We start from the raw sequence: 24,802 nt of genomic DNA, 5'->3' as shown, positions 1-24,802 counted from the left end.
AGCTAATCAAAGGGGGTACAAAGAATATTAATTCTCTCAAAGTAACACTAAGTCTAACTACTACTGTACCACCATGCACAAAACCAGAAGCATGCACTCCTAGCTTCAAGATAAAACATTTATGTACTTTTCAAGAAACATGACTCTGATATATCAAGCCCATGCACGTTACATACAAAAGGCATGCTGCAACTGTAAATTTCTTAAATTAAGCATTTGAAAAGGAACAGTTTCATATGGTGAAAAGCCTGCCTTGTATTTGACAGCCATGAATACAGAAAACTTCCTCCAGCACAAAGCACTTGAGAATTAGCAGCACCTTGCATAGCAGGGCAAAGTATAATGGATTAACGCTTTTCAGAAGATTTTAACTATCTTATTTGTAGACGCTTATAAATTTCGGAAGATACCTCAGGGAAGTCACCTCTCCATCTTACTAACACAAGCATGAATCAATAATTCTTAAAATACCTTGGCCATTAAAAGCCTTTAACATTTTCCACATCACTATCTCTTGCTTTTATAACTGGAAGAATTTTCTTCACAGTAAGAGATCTAGGCGAGTCATATAAATTATGTCAGATTACTTCTCTTATTCTTCATAGACAGAGAATTCTTATACTTATTTCAACTTATTTTTAGCCTTCCCCAGTATCTACTCAACTAAACACATAATTCTTTCAAGCCAATGCAGACTGCCCTCAAAATACCCTCTGGTAAATTCACTCAGCTTGACAAATGCACTCTCCCAGTCAGAGACACAGTCGAAATTAGAGTTACTTTACTACAACCAAACTACAACTGTGATACCTTGAGATGTGGTCTTTGCAACTAATAAAACAAACAAAAGAGATACAAAGAGTGGTTTATACCACATTTTTCTTCTGTACTTATTCAAATGTCACACTAACACAAATAAAAGATACTTGCCCAGTCAGAATACAGCTCCTGCTTCTCTTTTACAATAGTTACCACACAGTAAGAGAAGTAAATCACATCAGTTCAGTGTGATTCTTCTTCCAAAACCTATTTTGGTTACTTTTTATCTAGAAACTCACAAGTTAATTGTCTATTTATTCATATAGGTATCAGAAACTCTTTGGTTCAGTGATCTGCAGAAGCCAACCTGTCACATGACAGTAGAAGAATAAAAATAGCATTTATCACCTGGAAACTCACTCAAAATAACATCAAAAAAAAGCCCTCAGATTCAGATACTTAAACACAATGGGAAAAAAAAAAATAAAACCAACCCAGACAGAAAGATCCTAGTGACTGACACAATACCCGATGTCTAAAAGATACTGAATCTGTCACAGAATGATTTGGCTTGGAAGGGACCTTGGACATTATCTAGGTCCAACCCCCCTGCCATGGGCAAGGACACCTTCCACTAAACGAGGTTGCTCAAAGCCCATGCAACCTGGCCTTGAACGCTGCCAGGGATGCTTCCTTAAGTATCAAGGTAATTAAATACCTTAATGTCTCCTTAAATACCCAAAGTGCTGTACCTCCTCATGTAACTTATACATCCACATTCAGGTTATACTAAACAACATTCAGCAAACATTCAGAAGTAAAACTTTATTCTTAAAAGTGTATATAATTAGGAAAAAAAAAAATCAAATTGTCAATTGTTCCTAAATGACCCAATTTAAATTCATTCCCGTAAGTTCCTACTATCTCTCCCAATTCCAGGCATCAAAGGAAGCTGTTCCTATTTATTAATTCTTCTAAAGTGTACACCTACAGACTCTTTACTTACTCTTCATATTCCTGGTGAGCTCTTCATCCAGCTCAACTACCTTTGCCTTCAGTGGCTCTTCCTGCAACATCTTCCTCTTCCTTTTTTTTACTTGTGGTTAAGATTTCAGTACTGGGTTAGCATCCTTCACTTAAAGAAATTTCAGCCTTCCTTCATCTCCCTGAGCTCCTCAGTTTATTTCACTTTCTTTAGATTACGGAAGTTTATTTACGTACCCTATTTCCAGAACCATTTTGTTTATTCTTTTGCTCAGTTTAAAACAAACCAGCAGGACCAATGTAATTCTAGTTTTAATATAAGATGATTTAAAATATAACTATTTAACCAGATCATCTTGATTTTCTGAACTTGGGTGGGGGGGAGCATGGAGCTATGTAGAACGAGTCAGCTACACCAGCCAGGAAAAATCTACATTATTAGCCACAGTGGCATTTGTCTCCTATTTCCACTAAGGTACCTGATGACTAGTGTCACAATACATTTTCAAGAACAAGCTGTCTAAAGGCACTCCCAAGACCTTTGCTCACATTTCAGCCAGACAGTGAAAGACTACTATAAATTCAGAAACCTAGTATAGAAAAAAGGCAAAACAAAGTGGTTTTGACTCAAGTGATCTTTTTTCAAACACACATTACTGGTTATCTATAGCACTGTTATGATTAGTACTAACCTGCAAATGCTCCCTTCATTTCTATCTTCCTAGTACAATGCGTGTTTTGCAGTAGTACTGTTCCAGCTGTCAGTGCTTTCCTCCTACCCCTGCCATACTTCTATTTTTGCTGCAATTTCCAGATTCATATCCTGCAACAGTAGTTCATGTCACTTTGTTTTCTTGCTCAGGCTGCTATTGCTATTTATATACATTTAAGCTCTGTCCTTTTTATTTGGCATGATTTGTTGTTCATTTAACTGCATCATGCATTTTCTGCTTTTCTATTCACAGTCTCATCCCTTCATCTTTCTAGTGATTTATAAAAACTTCTCTTAGTGCTTTTCATAGAATCATAGAATAGTTAGGGTTGGAAAGGACCTTAAGATCATCAAGTTCCAACTCTCCTGCCATGGGCAGGGACACCTCACACTAAACCATGCCTCCCAAGGCTCTGTCCAACCTGGCCTTGAACATCACCAGGGATGGAGCATTCACAGCTTCCTTGGGCAATCCATTCCAGTGCCTCACCATCCTTACAGTAAAGAACTTCCTCCTTATATCCAATCTAAACTTCCCCTGTTTAAGTTTTAACCTGTTACCACTTGTCCTATCACTACAGTTTCTAATGAATAGTCCATCCCCAGCATCCTCATAGGCCCCCCTTCAGATACCGGAAGGCTGCTATGAGGTCTCCACGCAGCCTTCTCTTCTCCAGGCTGAACAGCCCCATCTTTCTCAGCCTGTCTTCATACGGGAGGTGCTACAGTCCCCCAGTCAACCTTGTGGCCCTCCTCTGGACTTGTTCCAACAGTTCCATGTCCTTTTTTTTCTTGAGGACACCAGAACTGCACACGCTACTACAAGTGAGGTCAATGAAATCTGGTAATTTAAAGCAGCGAACAACGGGTAGATTTCACTCTTACATGCTTGTTCCTTCCTTTCATACTGAGCTTCAGCAGTCAGTTTTCTGTTCTGTACAAAGTCTTCAAGTTACAAATAGCTCCTCCTGTAGTGATACTGCCTTTTACTATTATTCCTATTTATTTTTTTCCATATTGAGAAAGCTTGCCACTGTAAATTTGCATTTTCTTCTGGAAACTTTTATCTCTTCAACACTATTTATAACCAGGAGTCTTTTATTTACATATCTCCAGCCCATGTTGCGACATGGACATCTGAAGTCAATACCATTATTGGTTTTGCTTTTTTTCTTACCACAAATCAAGAATACCTTTCTTTTCATTACATACTCAAGTTGCTTTCAGCCTCTTAGCCAGCCCCTTTAAACCAATATATAAGCTAGTGCAGCTACTCACTCCCACAACAGCCTCCAAACAGATGTTTTCTATACACTGATACGCTCTTGGGAGCTGTTCTTTTCACATCACAAGACCATCTTTCCAACATTTCTGCTAACCCATCATAAGATTTTATACAGAAGCTCCCTTCCTGCTTGTCCACTTTCTATTTAGAGAGACTGCAAAAGAAAACACAGACTGCAGTCATGGAGTTATTTATGTAAAGGGGGATAAATGAAGGATGCACAGGCAATCTTAACTTGAAACATCAATTCACTATCTAGACAGAAACAGAACGCCAGAGTAGGAAGATCAGAAACCCAAGACTGGGTAGCACCACAGTCCTTCAACTAAAGAAATAACCAGCTGAAAAAGGCAATGAGTAGTAACATAACCAGTAGTTTACACAAGTATTTTCAAAAAGGTGAAAGTCTTTGAAACACAGATTACTTGATTTACCTGCCTCTACAGGAAACGTTGACTCAAGGATGAAATCAAAGAACACAGCTTAACACTGATGCAAACATCCGTTCCAAAAGAGAGTTTATGCCAGTAGTTGAGACATGACTGACATAGCAATGGCTTGTATTTTGTTGCTTATTCTGTCAAACTGGATTTGTGCGAACCCTTTGGTTATCCTCCACAGATTTTCTAAACTGTCCAGCTCATAAGACTTCTCCAAGCATATGGAGCAAAAAGCAAAAACATTAACTGGTGCCAAAGGAGTAAAATTCCTGCTGCTCTCCAGACAGCTCACAACAACCTCTAACATTTCAATCCTGACAGCCAACACTCAATGTCTGTCATGGTTCCAGTTAAATGTATCTCTGAAGCCAGTATCTTCTAGCACCTTTACTAAGCAGAAATACATACTTCTTCTCAAAACTGACACACATCTTACTTGGACACCTGTGGAAGTGGTGTGGTAACGAGTTCTCAAATACCATCACTGAATTCTCACTTGTGTTGATTCCTGGTGAATCCCATAAAGAACCAGAAAGCAGGGCAGAAGCATGCAAAAAGATGCAGTATGTGAAAAGGGGAAGAGGATAGCAATTTAGGACAGGAGGAGGTTTGAAAGTCAGCAACATAAGTATTTCAGAACGCATCTTCTATAATCAGATAGTTGAGCTGCTGTGCACCACTGAGTTACATGTTATATATCACATAAATGCTTTCTAACAAATACAGAATTATTTCACCGGTCTCTTTGTCCCTGTCAAGTAACTCAAAAGGCAATAACCCATATTCCTAAAGCATATATGGCAATATTACCATCACATTCTCCAAAACCAGGGATCATTTTCCGATTCTACCAAAACCAAGTATCATACCCATGGTCAGACAGATAGACAGACTTTAACCACAATCCCCCACAGTGCAATGGTGCAGATCAAAGATATTTTCCTCCCCTGCAATGAAAACTTATCAGGTCCTTGTAGGCAGTTTTTACATGCCTTTCTCAATGCCTTTAAAAAGGAGTATCACAATATCAGGTGTCTATTTCCAGTTCTAAGCCCACTGCCAAACTCTTACATCAGCTTTGCCACTCCCTAGGAAAACTAGGGCCCACAGAGTTAAAGTTTAACAAAGTTATATGCAAACAAAAACGTCTACAGTGAAAAAGCAAGGCACCCTTAGTTATAAGAGTCACTACCAAGTATGGATTATGTACATATAGCTGAGGGCAACTAAGACAGTCAATGAATATTGTTTCAGTTAATGCGCTATGCTTCATAACTGCAGTGGGCAAAGCATGCATACACTGTTAACACTGGTGCTGTTGATTAGCAGTTAAAATATCAACACCATAATCCAATCAAGTTTGACCATGTGCCCATACTCCTGACTTACTATCACCTCAGAGCTGAAACTATGAACTTTATGAAGGTAAATTATATAAAGAAAATAAAATTGAGGAAAGATCAATGAGTATATTCAACTGCCATACCTTTGCAATTCTTGAATATTCCACTTTCTGTAGTTTCAAGACATTCTGCACGAAATGCACAGGGTTTTAAATGAGCAATATCTTAAATGGGTAAAATAAACACTACACCATCTTAGTCAAATATTTTACCTATGATGAACAACCCTTAATATCGACTTGAAAGTCTTATTTTGGAGACATTTCTTTTTAGAAAGAAAGGAAGGAAGAAACGCTGAGCTGATTAAACCACCAGGAGATTCAATACATGGCAGGATATATTAAGAGCAGTGGTATGAGTCTGTCAGAAAACTGCTGGGGAAAAAGCAATTTTTTTCTAACAGTAGAGCAGAAACCTACCAGTAGAGCAAAACGTCAAAAATGGGCAAACAGCTTCGAAAATGGGCAACAGCTTCCCTTCATTTCTGTCGGAGGAAATGCTCCACCACCACACCTTTTACCACAAAAACAAGCTGTGATGGGTGATTAAGCTGGAATGCAGTGGCCTTTTCACCTGGAGTGGCAGGGACTTTCACTAGCACTGCTCAGTTAGGTAGTATCAGGGGATATAAGATGGAACAGCAACTTCACAGACTAGAAAGCACGGGTGCCCAAAACATCTGAACGTGAATTCTGTTAGAATCCTTCTATTTCCATACACTTTTAATTCCTTTCTCTTTGTTGCTGTGATGTAAGAAAGGAGTAGCCTTCCAAGGCCAAGCCTTCTTAGACACTGTAAAGTCAAATCTTAATCTGGTTTGGATATCAAAGAGGAAGAAAAACTAACTCATATATAGTTAAAAATTAAAAATTAATCCCACAGGGATTGATTCTTCTATTCTATGCTGGTAAAGCAGCTGCACCCCAGGGACACCTAACAATATTTCTTCTGTAATTACCAATGATTCCCTTCCACACCCAAAGATATAAATGTAGCCAACAAACTCTGTTAGCACAAAAACCAGTCAGTACTAGGAAGCAGTCATGGCAAATAATTTACATTTCACTTATGAGCTATAGGCTGTCACCTCCTTGCCCAGTCAAGTCCCAAAATATTTCACAAAAAACATCTTTTCTGTTTTGAATAAGTTTCTGCATGCAAGAGACAAACGGGAACCTTGCACCCGAACAAGAGGAGCTGTTAACAGGCTGTAACACTACTGTTGTTACAACACCACCAAGCTGATTCATAGGCAAAGCTGTTGCTAGTCTGCCAGTACAACCTACTAGCCTGAGAGTAAGACCACGACCAACTCTATTTTCAGTATTTTGGTTCTTCCATTCACACATTTCTACTGAAAAGAATCTCAAATCCAGAATATAAAGTTCTAAACACTGAGTAATAATCCTGTTTTTCAAACACAACTCCTCTACAGAAAAAATGTTTTAAGCAGTTTGAGTGTTGCTGAAATTTACTGCATGCTACTCTCTAACCTTGCCTTTAAATACCAAAAAGCTCTCAAAATGAAGAGAAACAAGATTAAAAATGGTGACATTTTAAGAAAAAAAGCTACTCAAGAAAATCTAAAGAGATGAAAAGTCCCAACAAATTAAAAGATCATTTGTTTCCTAATGAATCGGGTCACTCAAGAAAGCCCCTGCAGAGCGTATCCTACAGCTCAGGAGAAATAATCTGGCCCAAACTCCCAAGCAATGCACATACTTGATTATTATACTCCTGTGTGAATTCTTCCTAATCAAAGTTCTTCCAGTAACTTTTAATCAAGGCCCAGAGGAGGAAAAAAAGAGAATTGTCTGGATGTGCCCAATTAAAGCTTCAGCAGGACACACAACAACACAGCTTCACAAAATACTCTGTCCAAAAAAAAAAAATAATGCCCGGATTTGAAGAATTGTTTTTCCGTTTTATCTATTTTTGGCTGAATATCAGGTTTTCAATCTGTACTGAGAATGCAGAAGCAGATTAGTCTCCTCCTCCTCCTCATTCCTAATAAAACATGTTAACATCTGGCAACCCAGTTCTAATGTCATTTTCCCAGACCAATCCATACTTCAAGTTCTGAATGGCAGGCATTTTGTACATTTTGCTCTTTATAAAAGAGCCAAAAGGCAACACATTAATCTTTTAACTAGCTACTTACAAATAAGTTTCTACCACTAATCCTTTGTTCTTCTGAGCATTTAAAAATTTCACTAGGTTAGGCATTGGAGGGGAAGGATTGTTGATTTCTTGCTTCACTAACAGAATACTAACTTCACATGCTCCAAAATATTCTACGATATTTAACTGGAAGCAACACAGTCCTCTTCTAAACAGAGTGATATGTTTAACAAACACACTAAGAGGTAAGATCAACTTGAAATCAGAACTACAGTATAATTAAAGATAAATCAAGAACCACACACACAAAACACTTTCAGAAAAGCTTTTTGCCAGATAATCCAATTTTTTTAGCATGAACTTGTCATTTTAAAGCAAATTTAAATGAAATCCACTAATAAAAAAAAAAGACTGACAAGCTAGTCATTTGCTTTATAAATGGAGACTTCAAATGTACCAACACCAAGCACAAACCTCACACAGTATTAAGAAATCAAACACAAATTATCTTTAAATGACAAGAGTCTGGCATTATTTTAACTGCTTCAGCTAAAGAAATGCATTTAAGACAATAGCATGGGCTAGCACAGTGAGGGCAACCAAATATTTACCTTGGAATTTCTCATCCTTTTAGAAGTCATTCGAAAGACTGATAACCAAAATAAAATGCTACATTCTGACAAAAAGCCTTTAGGAAAGAAAAGGGGCAAAATGTTGGAAGACGCAAACTATAATAAGATTTAAATCATCATCAAATCTGTATCCCTAAATATGACAGGGAGAGAATTCCTAACTTAGGAAAATTCAATCCATTCAGCTTCCTTGTTCCTTCTCACTAGTAGCCACCAATTTCTAATCAAAAAGAAATACATAAATCTATGTGAACAAGTAACATTAAATTCTATTAAGCATTTTATTCCAGCAGACTTTTAGAGACAATATTTGCTATACTCTAGTAAACATCTATTGACATATATACAGGATTGTCTTCCTGGGGCTGATCCAAGCAGTATTTCTAATTAAGCTGAACACAAAAAGATTAACAACTTTGTATTTGTAATCACCCAAGAAGAAACAATTATTTTTTAATACTGTGTATGAAAGGATGAATAGCTAGTAGCATCAATCAGAGCATTAATTATAAAAAAAGATGTCTTACAATTCATGCTCTACCATCATTAACTTCTGTCCTTTAACACATTAATACTGCTCCCAGGAAGGCAAATGATGGGGTTCTCTCCCTTCTTGCTCTGCCACCCTGGACTGATACCTGTTTTTCATTCTAGTGATTAAGGTGACCTCAGAGGAAAAACAAAAACAAAGAAAAAAATACTGCAAAGGCTGGCAGACTCCAGAATACCTTCTGAAAGCCCTCAACTATCAAAAGCAGGCAGAAGACACATTATATGACCTTCATTCTATCACAAAAGGTTCTTACTGGCTCTTTTTACTTAACCTATTTTGTTTCCTTTTTTTTTAATAAATGAAGCTATGCAGGATTCAATGAATGGGTAATCTTAGCTGTTCTTCCCTTCAAAAGACAAAACCTCTTCAAAACAATGCAAGACGCACAAAACTTCTGGCTCCAAGTACTGAGCAAGAGACCTTTGCTGTCCTCTGCCCCAGTGGAAACTTCAGACTGCAAGCTGCTCGAAAGCTTGTCTCTTGGTTGTAAAACAAGGCTACATAAGAGACATGGCGATAATACTGAACACATTTGTATCTGTTGACCACAGCTATAATCACGGCTAAGTTCAACAGAAGTTGCGCATTCTCTCTTTCATTTTAATAGGGGTAATTTAACCACACAATCTGTGGGAGTATTCACCAGGTAAATTATACCTGCATAATTTATAGTGAAGATCCTTTAGTCTGAAAGCCTTAGCTCAGTAGAATTTGTGCAAACAATTAAAGAAAGTGCTTGATCACAGAGTTTCACACATTGTTTGAGCTAAGCTGCTTTAGCTTATTAATTACAAACTCGCAGAACTTTCCAAGGGAGCAGCTTAACAAGACAACATTCCCTGGCTTTTGCAAATCTATTGTTTTGTCTTCTCCCCTTCTCAGAGCTCAAATAGCTAGGCCTAAGAGCAAATACAAGTACACCACTAAACAATCAGATGGAATAACTATTCTTTACAATAAATAACCATACTTTTATTTTCTTGATTTAAACCATAGATGTATTCATAAGGTACCAACATGCAATGTGACAGCTTGAAAGCATTCATGGTTTTCTGTATTTTAGCTATATAGTTGGTCTTTTTGGAAGAAAGGTTGGTGATAACACTCAGGGACACTGGTTTCAGTAAATTTGCCTACCACTTCTTCCTTTTTCAGAAGTGAATTCTTCCATTCACCTCAAAAATTGTGCAGTTGCTGCACAGCAAAGTGTTTCCCAAAATTCTATTTATGTAAGCAGATGAAAAAAAAAAAGGCAAGAGAGACTTCTTAGGGCCTAAAGCCATAACTTTTATTTCTCTTTACTGACTTACAGACTTTTCAATTTTAAATTTCACCTGATATTCAATTGATTTAAAGTTTATTTAAAAAAAAAAAAACAAAGAAAACCAAGACTGAACTACCTCATCTTGGTTAAATACTCATATATTTTGCATTTATATTCTTTTACTCTAGCTTGGCTACATGCCAAAGCTAATATGCGACACATCAGTATAGACTGATAACTGAAGGTTACATAAAGGACTAACAAATTCTTAGTGGACAAAAGAAATGTATTTTACTCTCCACGCATTCTGGTCTCAATTATGGACTTGCATTTTCAAAAATTTCCATAAAAAATTACTGAAATTTTTATCTTCAACACTTTTTTACCAGTGACACCACTACATACTTCAAGACGTTACCACCAATAATTTCACTGTGTCCATATCCCAGAATTTATTATATAGTTACAGTAACCACTAATTTTAATTTCTCAAATATTTTGTTTGAACAACACAAATAGCATCCCATACTGTGACATTTCACAGTACAGAACATATGCATCATCACTGAAGTTTCAGTTGACTGAAAGCTTCCCTTGCTTAAGGCTGGGTTTGTCTGGTATTTTTTGGAAAATATATTAAAAATAGTTTAGAACTTTTTCCTGGACAAAGCTGCCAAATTAAATAAAGAAAAAACTTATTCCCAAATTATTAAATAAAAAAGCTGACAATATTGAAGATAAAGCAATAAGTAATTGTTCTGAGAACAGCTGGAAACATAGAACTTCCACTAAGACTAGAAGGACAGGTAAAAATAGACCCAAGAGCAGATAAAGGATAGAACCAGGTAAGTTTACCCAAAAGCATATGTAATTTTTCTTGACATGTCAGTGGCCTGAATGCATTTTCCCCATCCCCTACCCCACTGGGTGAAAAAGGTGGGAACCTTTTCCATTGCTACTGACTTGTGTTTTGTGATAAAAGGTCCTGGTGATCTCGAACGGTAACATGAATTCTGCATTGTCACCTAGAACAATTATTTTATTAAATGCCTGTTTAGACATTTATTTAAAAAGAAACTATTGCTGAAACAAGACTTCTCAAGTAGCACTTGATTTTGATGTGTGCATGTATTTTGATGGCAGCCCACCCACAGGCAGTTTTCAAGAGCAAAGAAAAATAAAATCCTGATTACACAAACGGATGGTGAAAGCTGACATTCTACACTCTTGACTAAAGGTGGTTGTGTTATTAACTACAGTAGCTCTATTTAGTCAGATTTAAATACCTACATGTACAACACTCATGTGCCTAATTTTAAAGAAAAGACATGAGGTTATTCTAGGTAATAAAACACAAACCTAAACCTGTTCCCATAGATGCATTTGTGAAAGCTGTTTAAAGATGTCAAATCGTAATTTACAGTTTAAAGTCATCTGGTATTAAAACTGAAAGGAGGGGAAATGTAAAACAATGGTAATTAAGATGTCAGCATTAAAGATAAAGTCAGTCTTCCAAGTTTAAGATGCAAATAGCTGACATTCTGGGGGTTGAGGGAAAGGCCTTAATTATCTAACACTCTGTACAGCAATGATGTATTTTCTGTGCATTTTCAACTGAACTTTCTTGGTGCTACTTTCTACCCACAATACAGGCTGTTTCTCCAGCTGTTCTAAGAGCAACTGTTTATTGCTTATTATTTCCTCAGCATTTGCTGCATTTCCATGTTATCTGTAGCTTTACGAGTTCACATTACTAAAGATGTTATACCAAATTTTCTAAAGCAAATCCATTCTATTCACTTGTTGTACACTACTTAAAACTTCTCAGAATATTTCTGGGGGTTGGGGTTTTGCTTCTGTTTTCAGGGGAGGTTATGTGGTTTTGGATTTTTTGTTGTTATTTTGTTGTTTGTTTTTTTTTTCTTTCTGTGGGTTTGTTTTGTGTTTGTTTATTTTTAATTCTTTTTTTCCATGAAAAAGTTGCACAAGCTTGTGTTTTTCTGGGAAAAACCTTGAAATAAATGCTTTTCCTTCAAGGTTTGTTTGGGGGTTTTAATTTTTTTCCTTGAAAAACAAACATCATTTAAAGTTATGCAAACCAATCCAGCAGTAGCAAATTAGCCACCACTTTGGGCAACACAATACTGTGGTCAAAAAACAAAACACAAGATCGCATCACCATTGGCTTCTACTATTCTGGAAGAAAAGCATTACAGAAAACTACCATTAAGGAATGTCCACACAGACAAAGATCACAATAAATTTAAATGATACGCATAAAGGCTCAAAGTCACAAATTTTACAAATCACTACGCATCCATCAACTGAACCGAAGGAGCTCTTCAGGCTGATGTTCAGCGCCACTGGCAAAAAGAGGCGATCTGTTAGAGTTTCAAAACCTTCCTTGTAGGCTAACTTAGAGCATGCTGAACAGGTAACTCTAGTTTTAAGTTCAGAGAAATTTTGGTGGATCTGTGAAAATAAGATGTAACTAACCCAGGACATCATACATGGCTGTATACAATTACAGCCAATTGAAGAAGCAACTAAAACTTCTTTAATGTATCAATATATAATTCTTATCAGAAATAGAAATAACATGGCCATAAACCGCAGTGATAGACTACTGGTATAGTTAGAGTCTGCAATGGATAGCACAAACATTTCAATTAAAAACTGAGTATTTAAAAACACTCTACATAATCAGAAAAAAGACATCTTTTTCTGTCAGGCAATTTACATATTAAATGTTAGTACTGATAATAATAAATTATATGATCCTGAACTGAAAAACACTTAAAATGGTACACAACAGTTTCTTTATAAATGCTTTTCATGCTGAAGATTTAATTGTTAATTAATAGAAGAATTCAGAGCCTTGAAACCTTGCTCACCTGCAAAGGTGTCTGCTATTGAGAAGCTGACTAATTTTACAGTTCAATACTAAATTTCTCATTTACACTTCCTATTAAAAACATATTAAAAAAAAAAAAAAAAAACCAACCAACCAACACCTAACAATTCCTTTTCCAATTTGCTAAACAACATTACTAAATCAGTAGTTTCCTAACCTTAGGAAAAAGTCACCAGAATGTTCTACAACTAGCAACATACAAACAAAAAATCTCTAAGCTTCTTTGAATGTCTCATCAAAAGACAACAGAACACTAGTAATAAAAAAAAAAAAAAGTGTTACCTTACAGCTGGCATTTCTAAACTGAAAGCAATTACAACAGCAGACCTACCATGACAGTGTTTTCAGGAAGTGAGTACTACCCTCTTTTAGGCAACATTTGACATTCAAGTATCCCAAACAACCTCATTTAATTGTAATCAACATTTCCCCTTTACAGAGGGAGCAACAGGAACAAGGGTGAAGCAAGCTGCAGAAGGTCATTTACTAGGCCAGAGACAACAGGACAGCACAGGTTTACAAAGTCCCATAGAGTGCCTGCTTCAAGTTTCACAACTACTATTTCCCTGTAGTTCTCACAGTTTTGTAAAATATACTACTTAATAAATCATTCCCTCTATTTTGAAGTTATGCTTGTTAAAGGCTGAACCTTAGAAGAGCATTACAAAAATGCATTTGCCAGATAGAGCTGACAAAAGGAAGGCAGATCAGACTATCTGTCTAAGCTACAGCTAAATGAAGAACATTCTGTACAGTATGTTCAAGTACTTGATCTTGTTTCATTTCAGTAACTCAGGAAGACACACCATAGGGTTTTTTATCCTTCCAAACTTCATGAGCAGAATTTTCACCCCATGAAGTTCAATGCTCTAACACCTTAACTCTTTTTTAGCTACACTAAATCTAAGCTATCAGGACAAACTAATTCCATTCATTTTGTACACTCTTTCTAGGCTGTTCCATCACTAGTGAAAAAAAAATGTGTTATACTGAACCAAAGCAAAAACAAGAAAGAGAAAAGAAGCAGCAGTTTGCGAAAGGAAACAGGAGTGCTAATCATCCAGATCTAGAAACAAAATGGAAAACTGTAAGAAACTGAGGAAAAGCAGTGCAGTTACAGGTGAAATCAGGAAACACAGGGCCACTGCCATAAAACCCAGCTATCTCTTCTCCTGCCCAGTCATAATAAATCACCACCCACTCAGAGCAGCACACAGAGAAAGTGATCCATTCTTGCAGAGCAATTTCCACAGCTACTGTTTAAGAACTCCTTCAGAGAAGGTATGAATAAATAATTCAGCTGGAAATACCTGTCAAGCAGCAGGATGTTTCATGCTACTGTACCTACAGCAACCAAATCCAACCAAGTAAAAACAGGCATTATTTGTCCACAGGTCTGACACCACACTACAATCTCGTTTTACGGAAAAAAGGAGGAACCCACAGGCAACATGGACACACGCTATGGAACGAGACATTGCTGTCCCCAGCCCCGCCGTAACCCCGGAAACGCCTGTGAAGATGGAGCTGTTGGTCACATCCTTCGGTGACACCGGGCGGCTGTCCCAGACCTCCCCCCCCCATCCCCGCTACGCTGCGGCCAGGGAGGGGGCCGAGCCGCCACCTCCCAGGGCGGCCAGAGAAGCTGAGCCCTCCGCAAACCCTGCCTAGGGGGACAGGGATCCCTTCACCTTCCCCTCGCCTCCCCAAGGAGCGGTGACATAGCCCGGCCCGCCCGCCCTCACCTGCGGCTCCCTCCTCGCCCCCCACCCGCCGCGGCCCGGCCTGCCCCTTACAACCTGCCCTAGGGGTCTCACCTCCATCCCAGCGCCGGACTGGCCCTTCCCTATCTCGCCCTGCCCTGCCCTCCCCGGCCCCGCCGAGCGGCCGCCTGCCCCCTGTGCCCGCTGCCGTTCCATGGCCGCCACGCAACCGACCCCCCTCAGCCGTTGCCCCAGCAGTTGCTCCGCCCGCACCGGTCTCCGCAGCGCACTACCACGCACACGCCCGAAGGAACAGCTCCTCCCGGCTCCGGACTCCCACCGCCGCCGCCGCCGGGTCCTCGCACCCCGCGGCTGCCCCGGCTGTACCGCAGCCCCGGCTCCACCGCAAGCTCCTCACCTGCATGGACGCCATGATGGATCCTCCCCCTCCCCTCTGCGCCGCCGGACAGGGCCCACGGAGACGCAGCGCCGCGCGACCGTCCCCTCCCCGGTCACGTGCCCGTGCCGCCGGTTCGAGAGGCCGCGCATGCGCAGGGACAGCACTGTGGAGAGACCGGTGCGCGAGCGGGCGCTGTCTCTGAGGGGTCGGCGTGGGCCCATGGGAGGCGCCTCGTTGCGCCCATCGAGGGGCTTCCGCTGCCCGTGGGCTGCTCGCCTAGCGGCGAGGAGGGAGCCGTGTGTCTCCGCGGTGGGGCGGGCAATGACGCCGGCCATCAGCGCCGCCGCCGGGAGGGAGCGGGTTGACACTCCCCCCCCCGACCGATGTCTCTCTTTGTAAAGGTTTTTAGCTGTGCAGTCCAGACTCTTTAGAGAACGCTGGTGATGGCGGCTGTGGCCGTCTATGGGTTTCTCTGGGCTGTGGGAGAAGGCCTGCCTGCGGCTCGCGCTGATGGACAGTTCTCGTGAGGGGAGACCTGTCCCTGTGGTAGTCTGCCACAGGTCGTCAGATGGACTGATTTTTCTACACTGGTGGTCCGGAGACCAAATTAGCATGGGTGTAGTTCAGAGAGAGCTTTTTTGGATTCCACATTTTCCTTTCCTGGGCTGGAATGTCTTCTGTGTTTTGTACCAGATGATTTTGTGGTAACTGTGTAGGTGAAAGTAAACAAGCACCATTCATTAAAAGCGACCTGCATGCAATCAGTAAGTTAAGCAACTTGTGGAAACACTTTGTCATGAAGCTGTTGTTCCAGGTATAGTGTTGCAGACCTAAGGGATCCTCAAACACAATTTTTTTTTCCAAAGATAAACCTATAAAACTCATAATCTAGTGGATATATACTATCAGGGGGTTAATAAAGATACTGATTTTATAGGTCATTATAATTTCCACCTACTCACTACTTTGGCTCACATTCAAAAAGCAACGTTGGAGTACCATTCTCTGCCCCTTCATACCCACACTTCATGATGATGTTAAAGAATCCCCTTGTGTTCCCTCTGCTCCATTGGCAGCACCTGATTTTTTCCTCCAGAGATGGCCTAATTTGTACACATCCAATGAACTTAGCAGACAATTGGTTTCAGTTTGTGTTTACTTTTGAAATCTGATTCTTTAATTTTAGACCTCAAGACGGGCTGTGCATCTGAAACCCTGCCTATTTTCTTTAACTTTACTATTTGGCATGACACAAAACACTACTTCAACCTACAGCTTTACCTTCCGGTGTATTTTTATGTATTCTCAACTTTGAAAACTGCTAACTGGAGGAAAACATAAACCCAGCACATGAAAGCATCAGCTTTCAAATTGTATCCAGTATCAGCAGTATTGCTGATGTCAAAGTGAGCACACCAACTTCTGGGGCTTGTTTAAAGGGGCGAACAAAAGGCAGCAGCAGCATCCTTGTCGTGTGAGGCAGCTGCCGAAGGAAGAAAGCCTCTTGGCTTTATGGGAATTTGCTGGTGACAGAATTGATCATGTGTTGATTTCTGAGTGGGAAAGGAGACTAGCATGCCCCAAGTAAGGATGGAAAAATGATTGCCATATAAGCCAAATCCTATACTTCTTATTCTCTAAATTCAGCTTCAATTCTCAGTCACAAAATATGAGCTACTGGTGCTGTGCAACCTGGCACTGCTCTACCAACTCCGTTTAAATAACATTTAAGTCAGAAGGGTCTTGCTCTGTGTGTTTTCAAGTCCGTAGTTACACACTATATCATTCTGCAATGCTATTTAGGTTGCAGAGGATTTATTGCATTAAGTAGACAGTTAGATTAGACCTAGTATAGGTTTTTTTTTCCCTGCAGTTCTTTGAAGTAAGGCATTAAATGGAGCGTTGCTATTTCTGTTTTACTAGATGTTGTTGTTTTGCATGAACCAAACATATGTTTATCCTAAAATAAATTTCTTAATGCCATATGCCACAAAGATAGCAAGAACATCAAGTTTAAGCAGTGGACATGTGTTCAGTTGTAAACATGGACATATTGACTATCCGTGTTGATATAATCACAGTGAGATAAACCTAATTTCAATCCAGTATATTCAGTTTCTTAACCATGTTCCAGAAAACCCTTGTTGAAGGTCAGAATATATGAAAAGGCATAAGCTTATGAATGCCAGCACACTTTGTAGGCTGCAAGCTGGTTTTGCATGGAGAGATCAGCTTTTTAGTCTTAAGTGAAGTGTAATTGGTATAAATATGACTTACACTCTGTAATAAGGAAAATAATCTCTCTTGACAAAAAGCCACCCTAACAGAAAATCATAGCATTTAACTGTTCTTATGTTCAAGAAGACTTTTTTCCTATCACACAGAGGTTTGCAGTGTTAAAACCAAGGCACCATATTTTGAACCAAAATATTGTTTACTTAGATACAGCTTCCAATTGCACTGTAAATTCCATTCCTGAAGATACTGAGCATAAAAAGCAAGGGGCAGCTTGCCCTTGACATGAATAGAGTACAAATTAATTACTACCCACCCTGTCTTAACTGGGTATGTAAGAAACTAAAGCATTACTCTGTAGCTGAAACTCCTGACCAGAATCCCCCCCATCCCTAAATTCACCTTGAGTAGAGTTTATTCTTACAGGACTACTAGTGGTATATTTTATCACTGTTTTCACATCTTTGTTTTTTAAAGTGTTGCACAATTGCCTAATATGTACGTGCAACATTTTTAGCTCTTCGTCATCATGGGAATAGGTGCAGCTGGAGAATTTTCCCTGTGTTTTATTGTTTTGTCAATTTTTTTGTTTTTCCCTTTCCTCATTTATTGGTAACCTGGCTTTCAGAGAATGCTTTTTATTAAGTGTTTTTGTGTGGTGCATAATGCTCAAGGGATTCAATCTCCTAAGCACAATAAGAAAACAAACACTGTTAGCAGACTCCCAGAGAGAATTTATGTGAATGTCAGTATGTTCTTCCTTAAATACAGTTCCGTTCTTGATTTTGCGATAGCTCATAGTATTATTTGTTCTGTTTCTCAGTACTCTCAGCAATGAAGGGCCCAAAATCCCAAAGTGGGTAGATTTCACAAGGAATCACTTATATTGTAATGTGCTGTTTCTTTCAGTGTTGACCTTTACCTATGCAAAATGTAGAGGAAAACACTTGAGTTAATCCTTCCAAATCTGTTGCAGGTGTAGAGATAGCCAATGCAATAGCTGTTTGGTTTTTGCCGTTTGTTTTTAAAAAAGAAAGCTTTAGTCTTTGGCTAATGCAGCCTGATGCTGCATCACTCAATCTAAATTTTGACAGAGACTTCAAGGGTCGGAGCCTTAGGCCCCAAATACTCCAAACTTCAGGGGTAAGAGGAATTTCTTCTGTTATTTTCATTTTGGAAGCTATCTTGCAGTGATCTGATCAAATACATGACTATGACTCGCATATCAAAAACATATAAAGCAGATAATGAAAATTATATCTCCTAGTAAAATTGTTTCTATAAATATTCATAAATTTGATCAAAAAACCCACTTTTCTTCAGAGTTTGCATTACCTTACATTTACAAGAAAAATGCAACTACTGTTCAAACTACATTTATTAGGTAATTGATCTATATCTGGGCAGTTTCACAAAGGTCAAATACATTTCTTGATTAGGGTCTTTATAATTTTGTATTCCATCCCCTGTGTTATCCATAATGTTTCCAAACATTACCAAGCATTTTTTCCCTCTGCTCCCCCCATTTTTTCCTCCCGTACTCATCACTGCCTGCTTCTTTACAATTTCTGCTACTGTAATAACACAGGGGATTGATTTCTTTTGTTTGTGTCCACTAGACTTTTTTAGCTTTCCATTTTGGCTCCTTCTAAGGAGGAATTCAACTATACGTTCACATTCACCTCCCCATATTACTTCAGTGGCATAGCAACCGTAACCTGCAGTGCCAGGAGACAGCCTCTCATGAGTGAGTGTGGAGGACTCCCTGCTTCTTACAGGAATTTTCAACTGCTTCTTCCACTCCTGCCTGCCAGTGAAGGAGTTTAAAAAGTCTATGGAATGGAGACCTAATGGCAAACACAAATGTGATGCACCTGCATCTAAAGGTGTAGAATCAAACCAAGACAAGGTTCTACCAAGAATATCAAAGAAATAAATTGCATACATATCTAAAAATGAAAAAAAATACCCCAAATTTGCAAAATACCTTTGAGCTGTTGAGATTTTATTGTTGTTTTATTCCTCAGTGATAATGTAGGTTTTTCATCAATGACATATTCCATTTTCATCTTGGTTCAAAATAGCAACAGGCAGATTATCACTTCCATCCCAGGACTTTCAAAGGCACAAAAGGAGACTAAGGAAAAGAGAAGTTTCACCTTATTCCTGATCCACTGGATGTACAGTGGCTGCACAAAGAGGCTAATACTGTTTTTGGATGTCATATGCTTCCATTTCTTCTCTTGTCTAGGATTTGACAGTTTTGCAGCCACTGTGTGATGTGTGAATTTCAGCTTATCCACAGAAGACTAAACTACCAAAATAATTTTCCATCAGATCAGAAAAAGAGTCTGTCTTAATATGTGGGCCCATAGTTGTTATAATTTCTGCGGGGGAAGAAGGAGGGCATGTGGCTAGGGGAAGGAGTGGAAATGCCTGCTTTAGTAATATGCCATAATTAGCAATTTGTAGTAATTGTCAAGCCATGTTTTTTGGCACCAGTAGTCCGCTAACGCTTTTAAGTGCTCTAAAGATAAATATCTATAAAGATAAAATCTGTAAAGAATTAAAATAATGAGAATTGTGTAGGACCTATACTCATTTAAATAGATGGATGCATTAAAAGTGCTAAGTTATGTAATTAAAAGTTCTTCCACATCAAAAACACCCTTTTCCAGAGCCCATGTGAGCAAGTTAATTAGCCTCCATCAAATAACAAGGGTTCAGATGCTGCTCAGTGATAATACCTGTAAGATTCAAATACAATTATCATTTAGTAGTTTCATTTTAACACTAAAGACTTTGCACTGCAGACTTCCCAGGTAAGCCCAAGAGTACTATGAATACCTAGTTGATTTTGTTGCAGGAATATGCAGAAGTGACTCTTCGTAACCAATGAAGACAATACTGATAAGGAATTTTCAAAATTAATTTGCTTTTTGGTCTTGCTAGTCTTGAAGCAAGATAAAATTGTTGGAGAAGAGGTTTACTGGTACCCTACTCTGTGCTATTACAAACTCTTGAGTGCTGAGGAGCAAATCCTCAAATGCACACATCAGACTGCACACTGCCATCATCAGACCCAGAACTCTACTTACAGAGCTGGCAGAATTGCATTTTGCAGGCCTGTACACCAAGATGACACTGGGCCAGCCTGTCTATTTGTGTTTGTTTATTTAATGTCCCTTGGGAAAGACAGGACTTCCTATGGGATATGGCTATGTGAGAAAGGGAAAGGGAGCTGTGTTAAGAAAACACCATAGATGAGCACTTACTTGACTATTTCAGCTGAACGTTTTCAGACAGCTCTCTTAAGTCACAGTTGTTTGTTACAAGTCAAGATATTTTTCCTTATTGAAAGGCTCTATGCCAAATCTGAAAGCAGCTTAAATCTTAATGCAATATTGATGTATCATTTACATGTTTTGTTTGTAGCAAACTCCAAGTAAGTCTGAGTCAAATGGAGTGTTACTTCTAGAAAACATTATCTGTTAATTTAGTATGGTAATGTGGGAAGTTTTTTCCTGCATGAAAAAAGTTAAATCCTTTGCGCCAAATGCAGTTAGATATTTTTCAGGTTTCATAATACCAACCAAAACTGAGAACTATTTATGTGAGAGTAAAGAAACCTGTATAACAAGTATCCCATTGTTTTACTAAACAGAGAAACAAGAATTTATAGCAACCTAAGGCATGAATTATGTCTCACGGCTGATGTAGTGGTGATTTTGGAGATAAAGGTTTTCTATTATTAAGTGCAAATAGGATACCAGTGGCATTTTTTTTCATGTGGACAAAAGCCTTTGCTATGAATTCTCACCTGGAAGGGCAGTTTTAAATCTGAATTAACATGAAAGGAATTAGCAGTGTTTTGTTTTAACTTCCAACTGACTTGGGGTTGAGGAAAGAAGTTGGCAACATGTAAGGAATAGCACTACTTCATGTCTGTATTCCCCCCCAAACTAATCTCACAAAACTATCCTGAAAACCAGTGACTTTGGCACTGTACAGTAAGATTCCAATTTACCAAAACCCTCTCAAGTTGTTACTTTCACCAATCTAAATTGCAGTAGGTATTTCAGGGGAAACTTTAACTTAATTTTCCAATTCTACCGTCAACTAGTGAGGCTACAAAACATTACATGTTTAACCTCTTGAAAACTGCCCAAATATGTAAATTCAATAGGGTAAAAGGTTGAAGAAGTCCATTTGTTAAAGTACAGTCATGATCTTGCATCTCCGATTCTCCTCCCTTGGAGCATGGGAGGAAAATCCTGTATTCTGTAAACATAAAATAGTAACATGCCAATGACAGAAGTATCTTTTTCTTCTCTCCTTTATTTCTGTGACCTTTCTCTCATAGAAGAAAGACTGCACCACAACCTATGTGTTAGACATAACGTACGCAAAGCTTTATTTCATGACATGTAACGCTTGTTAAAACTTGCAGTGATAAAAGCTCACTGTTCTTTCCCCTGTGCTGCCCTTGTGATGACACTCAAGCTTCATGGGTGGCTGATAATAATCACAAAATCTACTGTGTGCTCTTTGCTTGTTCCTCCAGTCATTGTGCAACACATCGAGTTCACAGCATTGGAAACTTCCTGTAAAACTGCCATCTAATAAGCTATATTTAAAAAGAAATCCAACTCCAGTCCAGTTTATTTGTCAAAAACTCCTACATAGTTGAACTTTTTCCATGGGAAAAACTACCTAAGGCCCCTTCCTGCTAATTGCAATTCTTTAGTCTGTCTTTAAAGACCCAATATAATTTCCAAATCTACTCAAGCGTAAAACATTTAGTTCCTGCTATTTTTCTTTTATTCAGTTGTTGAAATGAAGTTTACACCACAGCCTCTGCCCTTAGCTTTGGCCCAGGAAAACTGCTATTTCTAACTAGTACCTACACATACCTACACACCTAACACTGTGCTTTTATCAACTTTGCAGAGAGCTGTTACTCTCTTATAGTGTGACATTTGAGACGCAACAAAATAAATAAAACTAGGGACACAATACATGGACTGCAAAGTTACCTTTCCTGCCCCATTAATTTCCTTGTCCACTTTATCTATCACATAAACCAAGACAGGTGTTTCAGGCAGGTGTTGGGAAGTCCCTTTCAATGGGAAGAGGAAAAAGAAGAAAGGGTGAAAAAAAACCCAATGGCCACTGCTGCAACTTGTACCTGTGAAATACGATGCACAGCGATAAAACGCAAATAGAAGCAACTGATTTTCCACACTTACTACTGTTAAGAAATGCCTTTTAGATGTCGTGTTCAACACAGCTGTTGAATGTAACGGCACAGTGAATCTGGATGGTGAATCCTCCTTTCTTCAGCCTCAAAACCAAAAAGGAATTCCATCTCTTGTGGAACGGAGTTCTGATCCTTCCATATGCGCAGACTACTTCATGCTGGAGACCCATTGGAGACTTCTTCAGCAACTTAGACATAGTCAAATGATGAAAAAACATGATCCAGCAGGACCTCTGTCATTGCTTGCAGTTACTGAAGAACCTGGATTTTTTTACAGCAAAATCAGTGGTTCAGTTTAAAATTTGAACTATCAGACACAGGGCTTACTTACTAAATAAAAAGGAGTATTATGGGACATCTGAAGTCTTCAAAATGCCCTCTTCAAGGTTGTTCAGGAATACCATCCTCTTTTAGTACTTGGTAGTTTCTGAGAACTGTGTATACTTGTAATTCTGAGGAGCACAAAGATAGCTGAACACTTCACACCTATGAAACTCTTCAGAACTATGGACACCCCAGACCTTTAATTTTACGCATGCAGTTTCACAACCTAGTATCCAAACACATATTAGCAGTTTGCTCACCACATAGATATGAAAACCATGATTCTCCATGTGAATATGCTCTGAAAAGCCATAAATCAACAGAAAGACAGGTTTAAAAATTTTCAATATTGAAATTTATTTCAAACTCAGGGGTTAAGCGTGGTAAATTTCCAATGGTCTGATAATAGCACACCCATGTCGCTATTGCAGAAATTGCACTAATTCCCTCTGCCACCCTCCCCCTTAGAAATCTGGTTAGTTTTAACATCCGATGGTTTTGCAAATAGTGTGGCTCTAGGACACTACTGCATTTCCTGAGTGTTCAAAGCTACTGTATTATACATTAAACTGAAGGAAAAACAATTAAGTTATTATTCAGAACTAAACCAGCTATTTTACCTTGCTGCTGAAGTATGGAATCATAAAATGCAATGTATTTTAACAGGAAATAGTTTTGGAACGCTTAAAGAGGGGAAAAAAAAGGAAACCCCAACTTTTTTTTTAAAAAGACATCCTTTTTGCCTCAATTTTAAACTAAATAGTTTTAAACTTCAAGTCATTAACATCCAAACTATTAAAAATGGCCAAAGAACGTACAACTTGCTCAGACTGAAATGTAGTTGGGACTAAAATATCCACGTCGGTATTCTTTGACCTTTTAGGGTATTCCCAGTGGCTCTAACAAAAGCAGCACAACAGGTTTGTGTTTATCTTTTTTAGTGCTCTTGAAAATGAGTTACTAAGAGCACTGACCAGAGTGCTTAAACATAGGATTTCAGAGTATTGCCTTGCAACGCACTTCAGCTTTATTGTGCAAAACCCAATGTAGTCATAAACATCCCCACATTTAACACAATAAATTGTGCCAAGTATGTGATGTGAATGTCAGCTAATCCATCAACACTTTGACAAATGTCAGCTTGTCTATTCAAGCATTGTTCAAGCCCAGGGTAAAATTTCATTTGTCACAACTGAACTCCTCCACGGGCAGACTGCATAGTCTATGTAAGTTACTGGGCTTTGTCCAGAAAAATCTCTTCACAGCTGTATTCACTTTGGCAAACAGGTTTAGAGGAGAGTTTCAGCCCTCTAAATTCACCGTGAGTTAATACATCAGTAGAGGTCCCACCATCTGTTCATGGGATTTTTCCATGAAAGACCACAACCACTTCTTGATCAAAACAAAGCTGAAGCAGTGGCAGCTGATGGAAATGCTTAACCATGTTGTTCTGGCATAATTTTTATAATGCATTAGATTTATTGTCATTTACAGATGATTTTGGCAGAAGAGTTCTTATGGCTGCAGCTGAACAAAAAGCAACTTCTTTTCTCAAGTTTAATTTATTTTTTTTTGTTTCTTTATGGAAATGTTTTGAACAAAGTCCAGGCAGCTACCAGCAGGAACTACCAAGAGGTTATGTGTTCCACTCTAGTATTATGTCAGTGGCTTGCCAATCCTTTTCCCCTAAATATTTGTAAAAACATTGGAAATACCTATGAAATTTATAAAACAGCTCCTTAAACATCTGCTTAATGCCCTTTCCTTCAACTATAAAAGACCTCCACATTTCAGGGTCTTTTTCTGTGGATAC

The 24,802-nt window shown here is 38.7% G+C and overlaps 1 protein-coding gene and 1 long non-coding RNA gene across 4 annotated transcripts in view; both read right to left on the bottom strand.

Annotated features, from left to right (window-relative positions):
• Positions 1 to 15,332, bottom strand: part of UBE2W (ubiquitin conjugating enzyme E2 W) — a 66,579-nt gene extending 51,247 nt beyond the window's left edge. For all 3 annotated transcript variants that reach the window (XM_062633182.1, XM_062633184.1, XM_062633181.1), the window contains exon 1: positions 15,189 to 15,332. In XM_062633182.1, coding sequence (XP_062489166.1) covers positions 15,189 to 15,203 — 15 coding nt within the window. In that variant the 5' untranslated portion in view covers positions 15,204 to 15,332. The remainder of the gene's footprint in view (positions 1 to 15,188) is intronic.
• A 6,463-nt stretch (positions 15,333 to 21,795) lies between these two features.
• On the bottom strand, positions 21,796 to 24,587 carry LOC134171197 (uncharacterized). Its single transcript, XR_009967539.1, has 2 exons — positions 22,655 to 24,587; positions 21,796 to 22,009 (listed from the first exon to the last, which is right to left on the bottom strand). It is a non-coding gene; the product is annotated as an uncharacterized LOC134171197 (long non-coding RNA).
• Positions 24,588 to 24,802: the final 215 nt, after the last annotated feature.

The sequence above is a fragment of the Pezoporus occidentalis genome, unplaced genomic scaffold (genome assembly GCF_034315485.1).
Source record: "Pezoporus occidentalis ecotype Australia unplaced genomic scaffold, CSIRO_AGI_Poc_V1 ctg4, whole genome shotgun sequence".
Taxonomy (NCBI): Eukaryota; Metazoa; Chordata; class Aves; order Psittaciformes; family Psittacidae; genus Pezoporus; species Pezoporus occidentalis.
The sequence above is the reverse complement of the archived record's forward strand: the minus strand, read 5'-3'. Positions and strand labels throughout refer to the sequence as shown.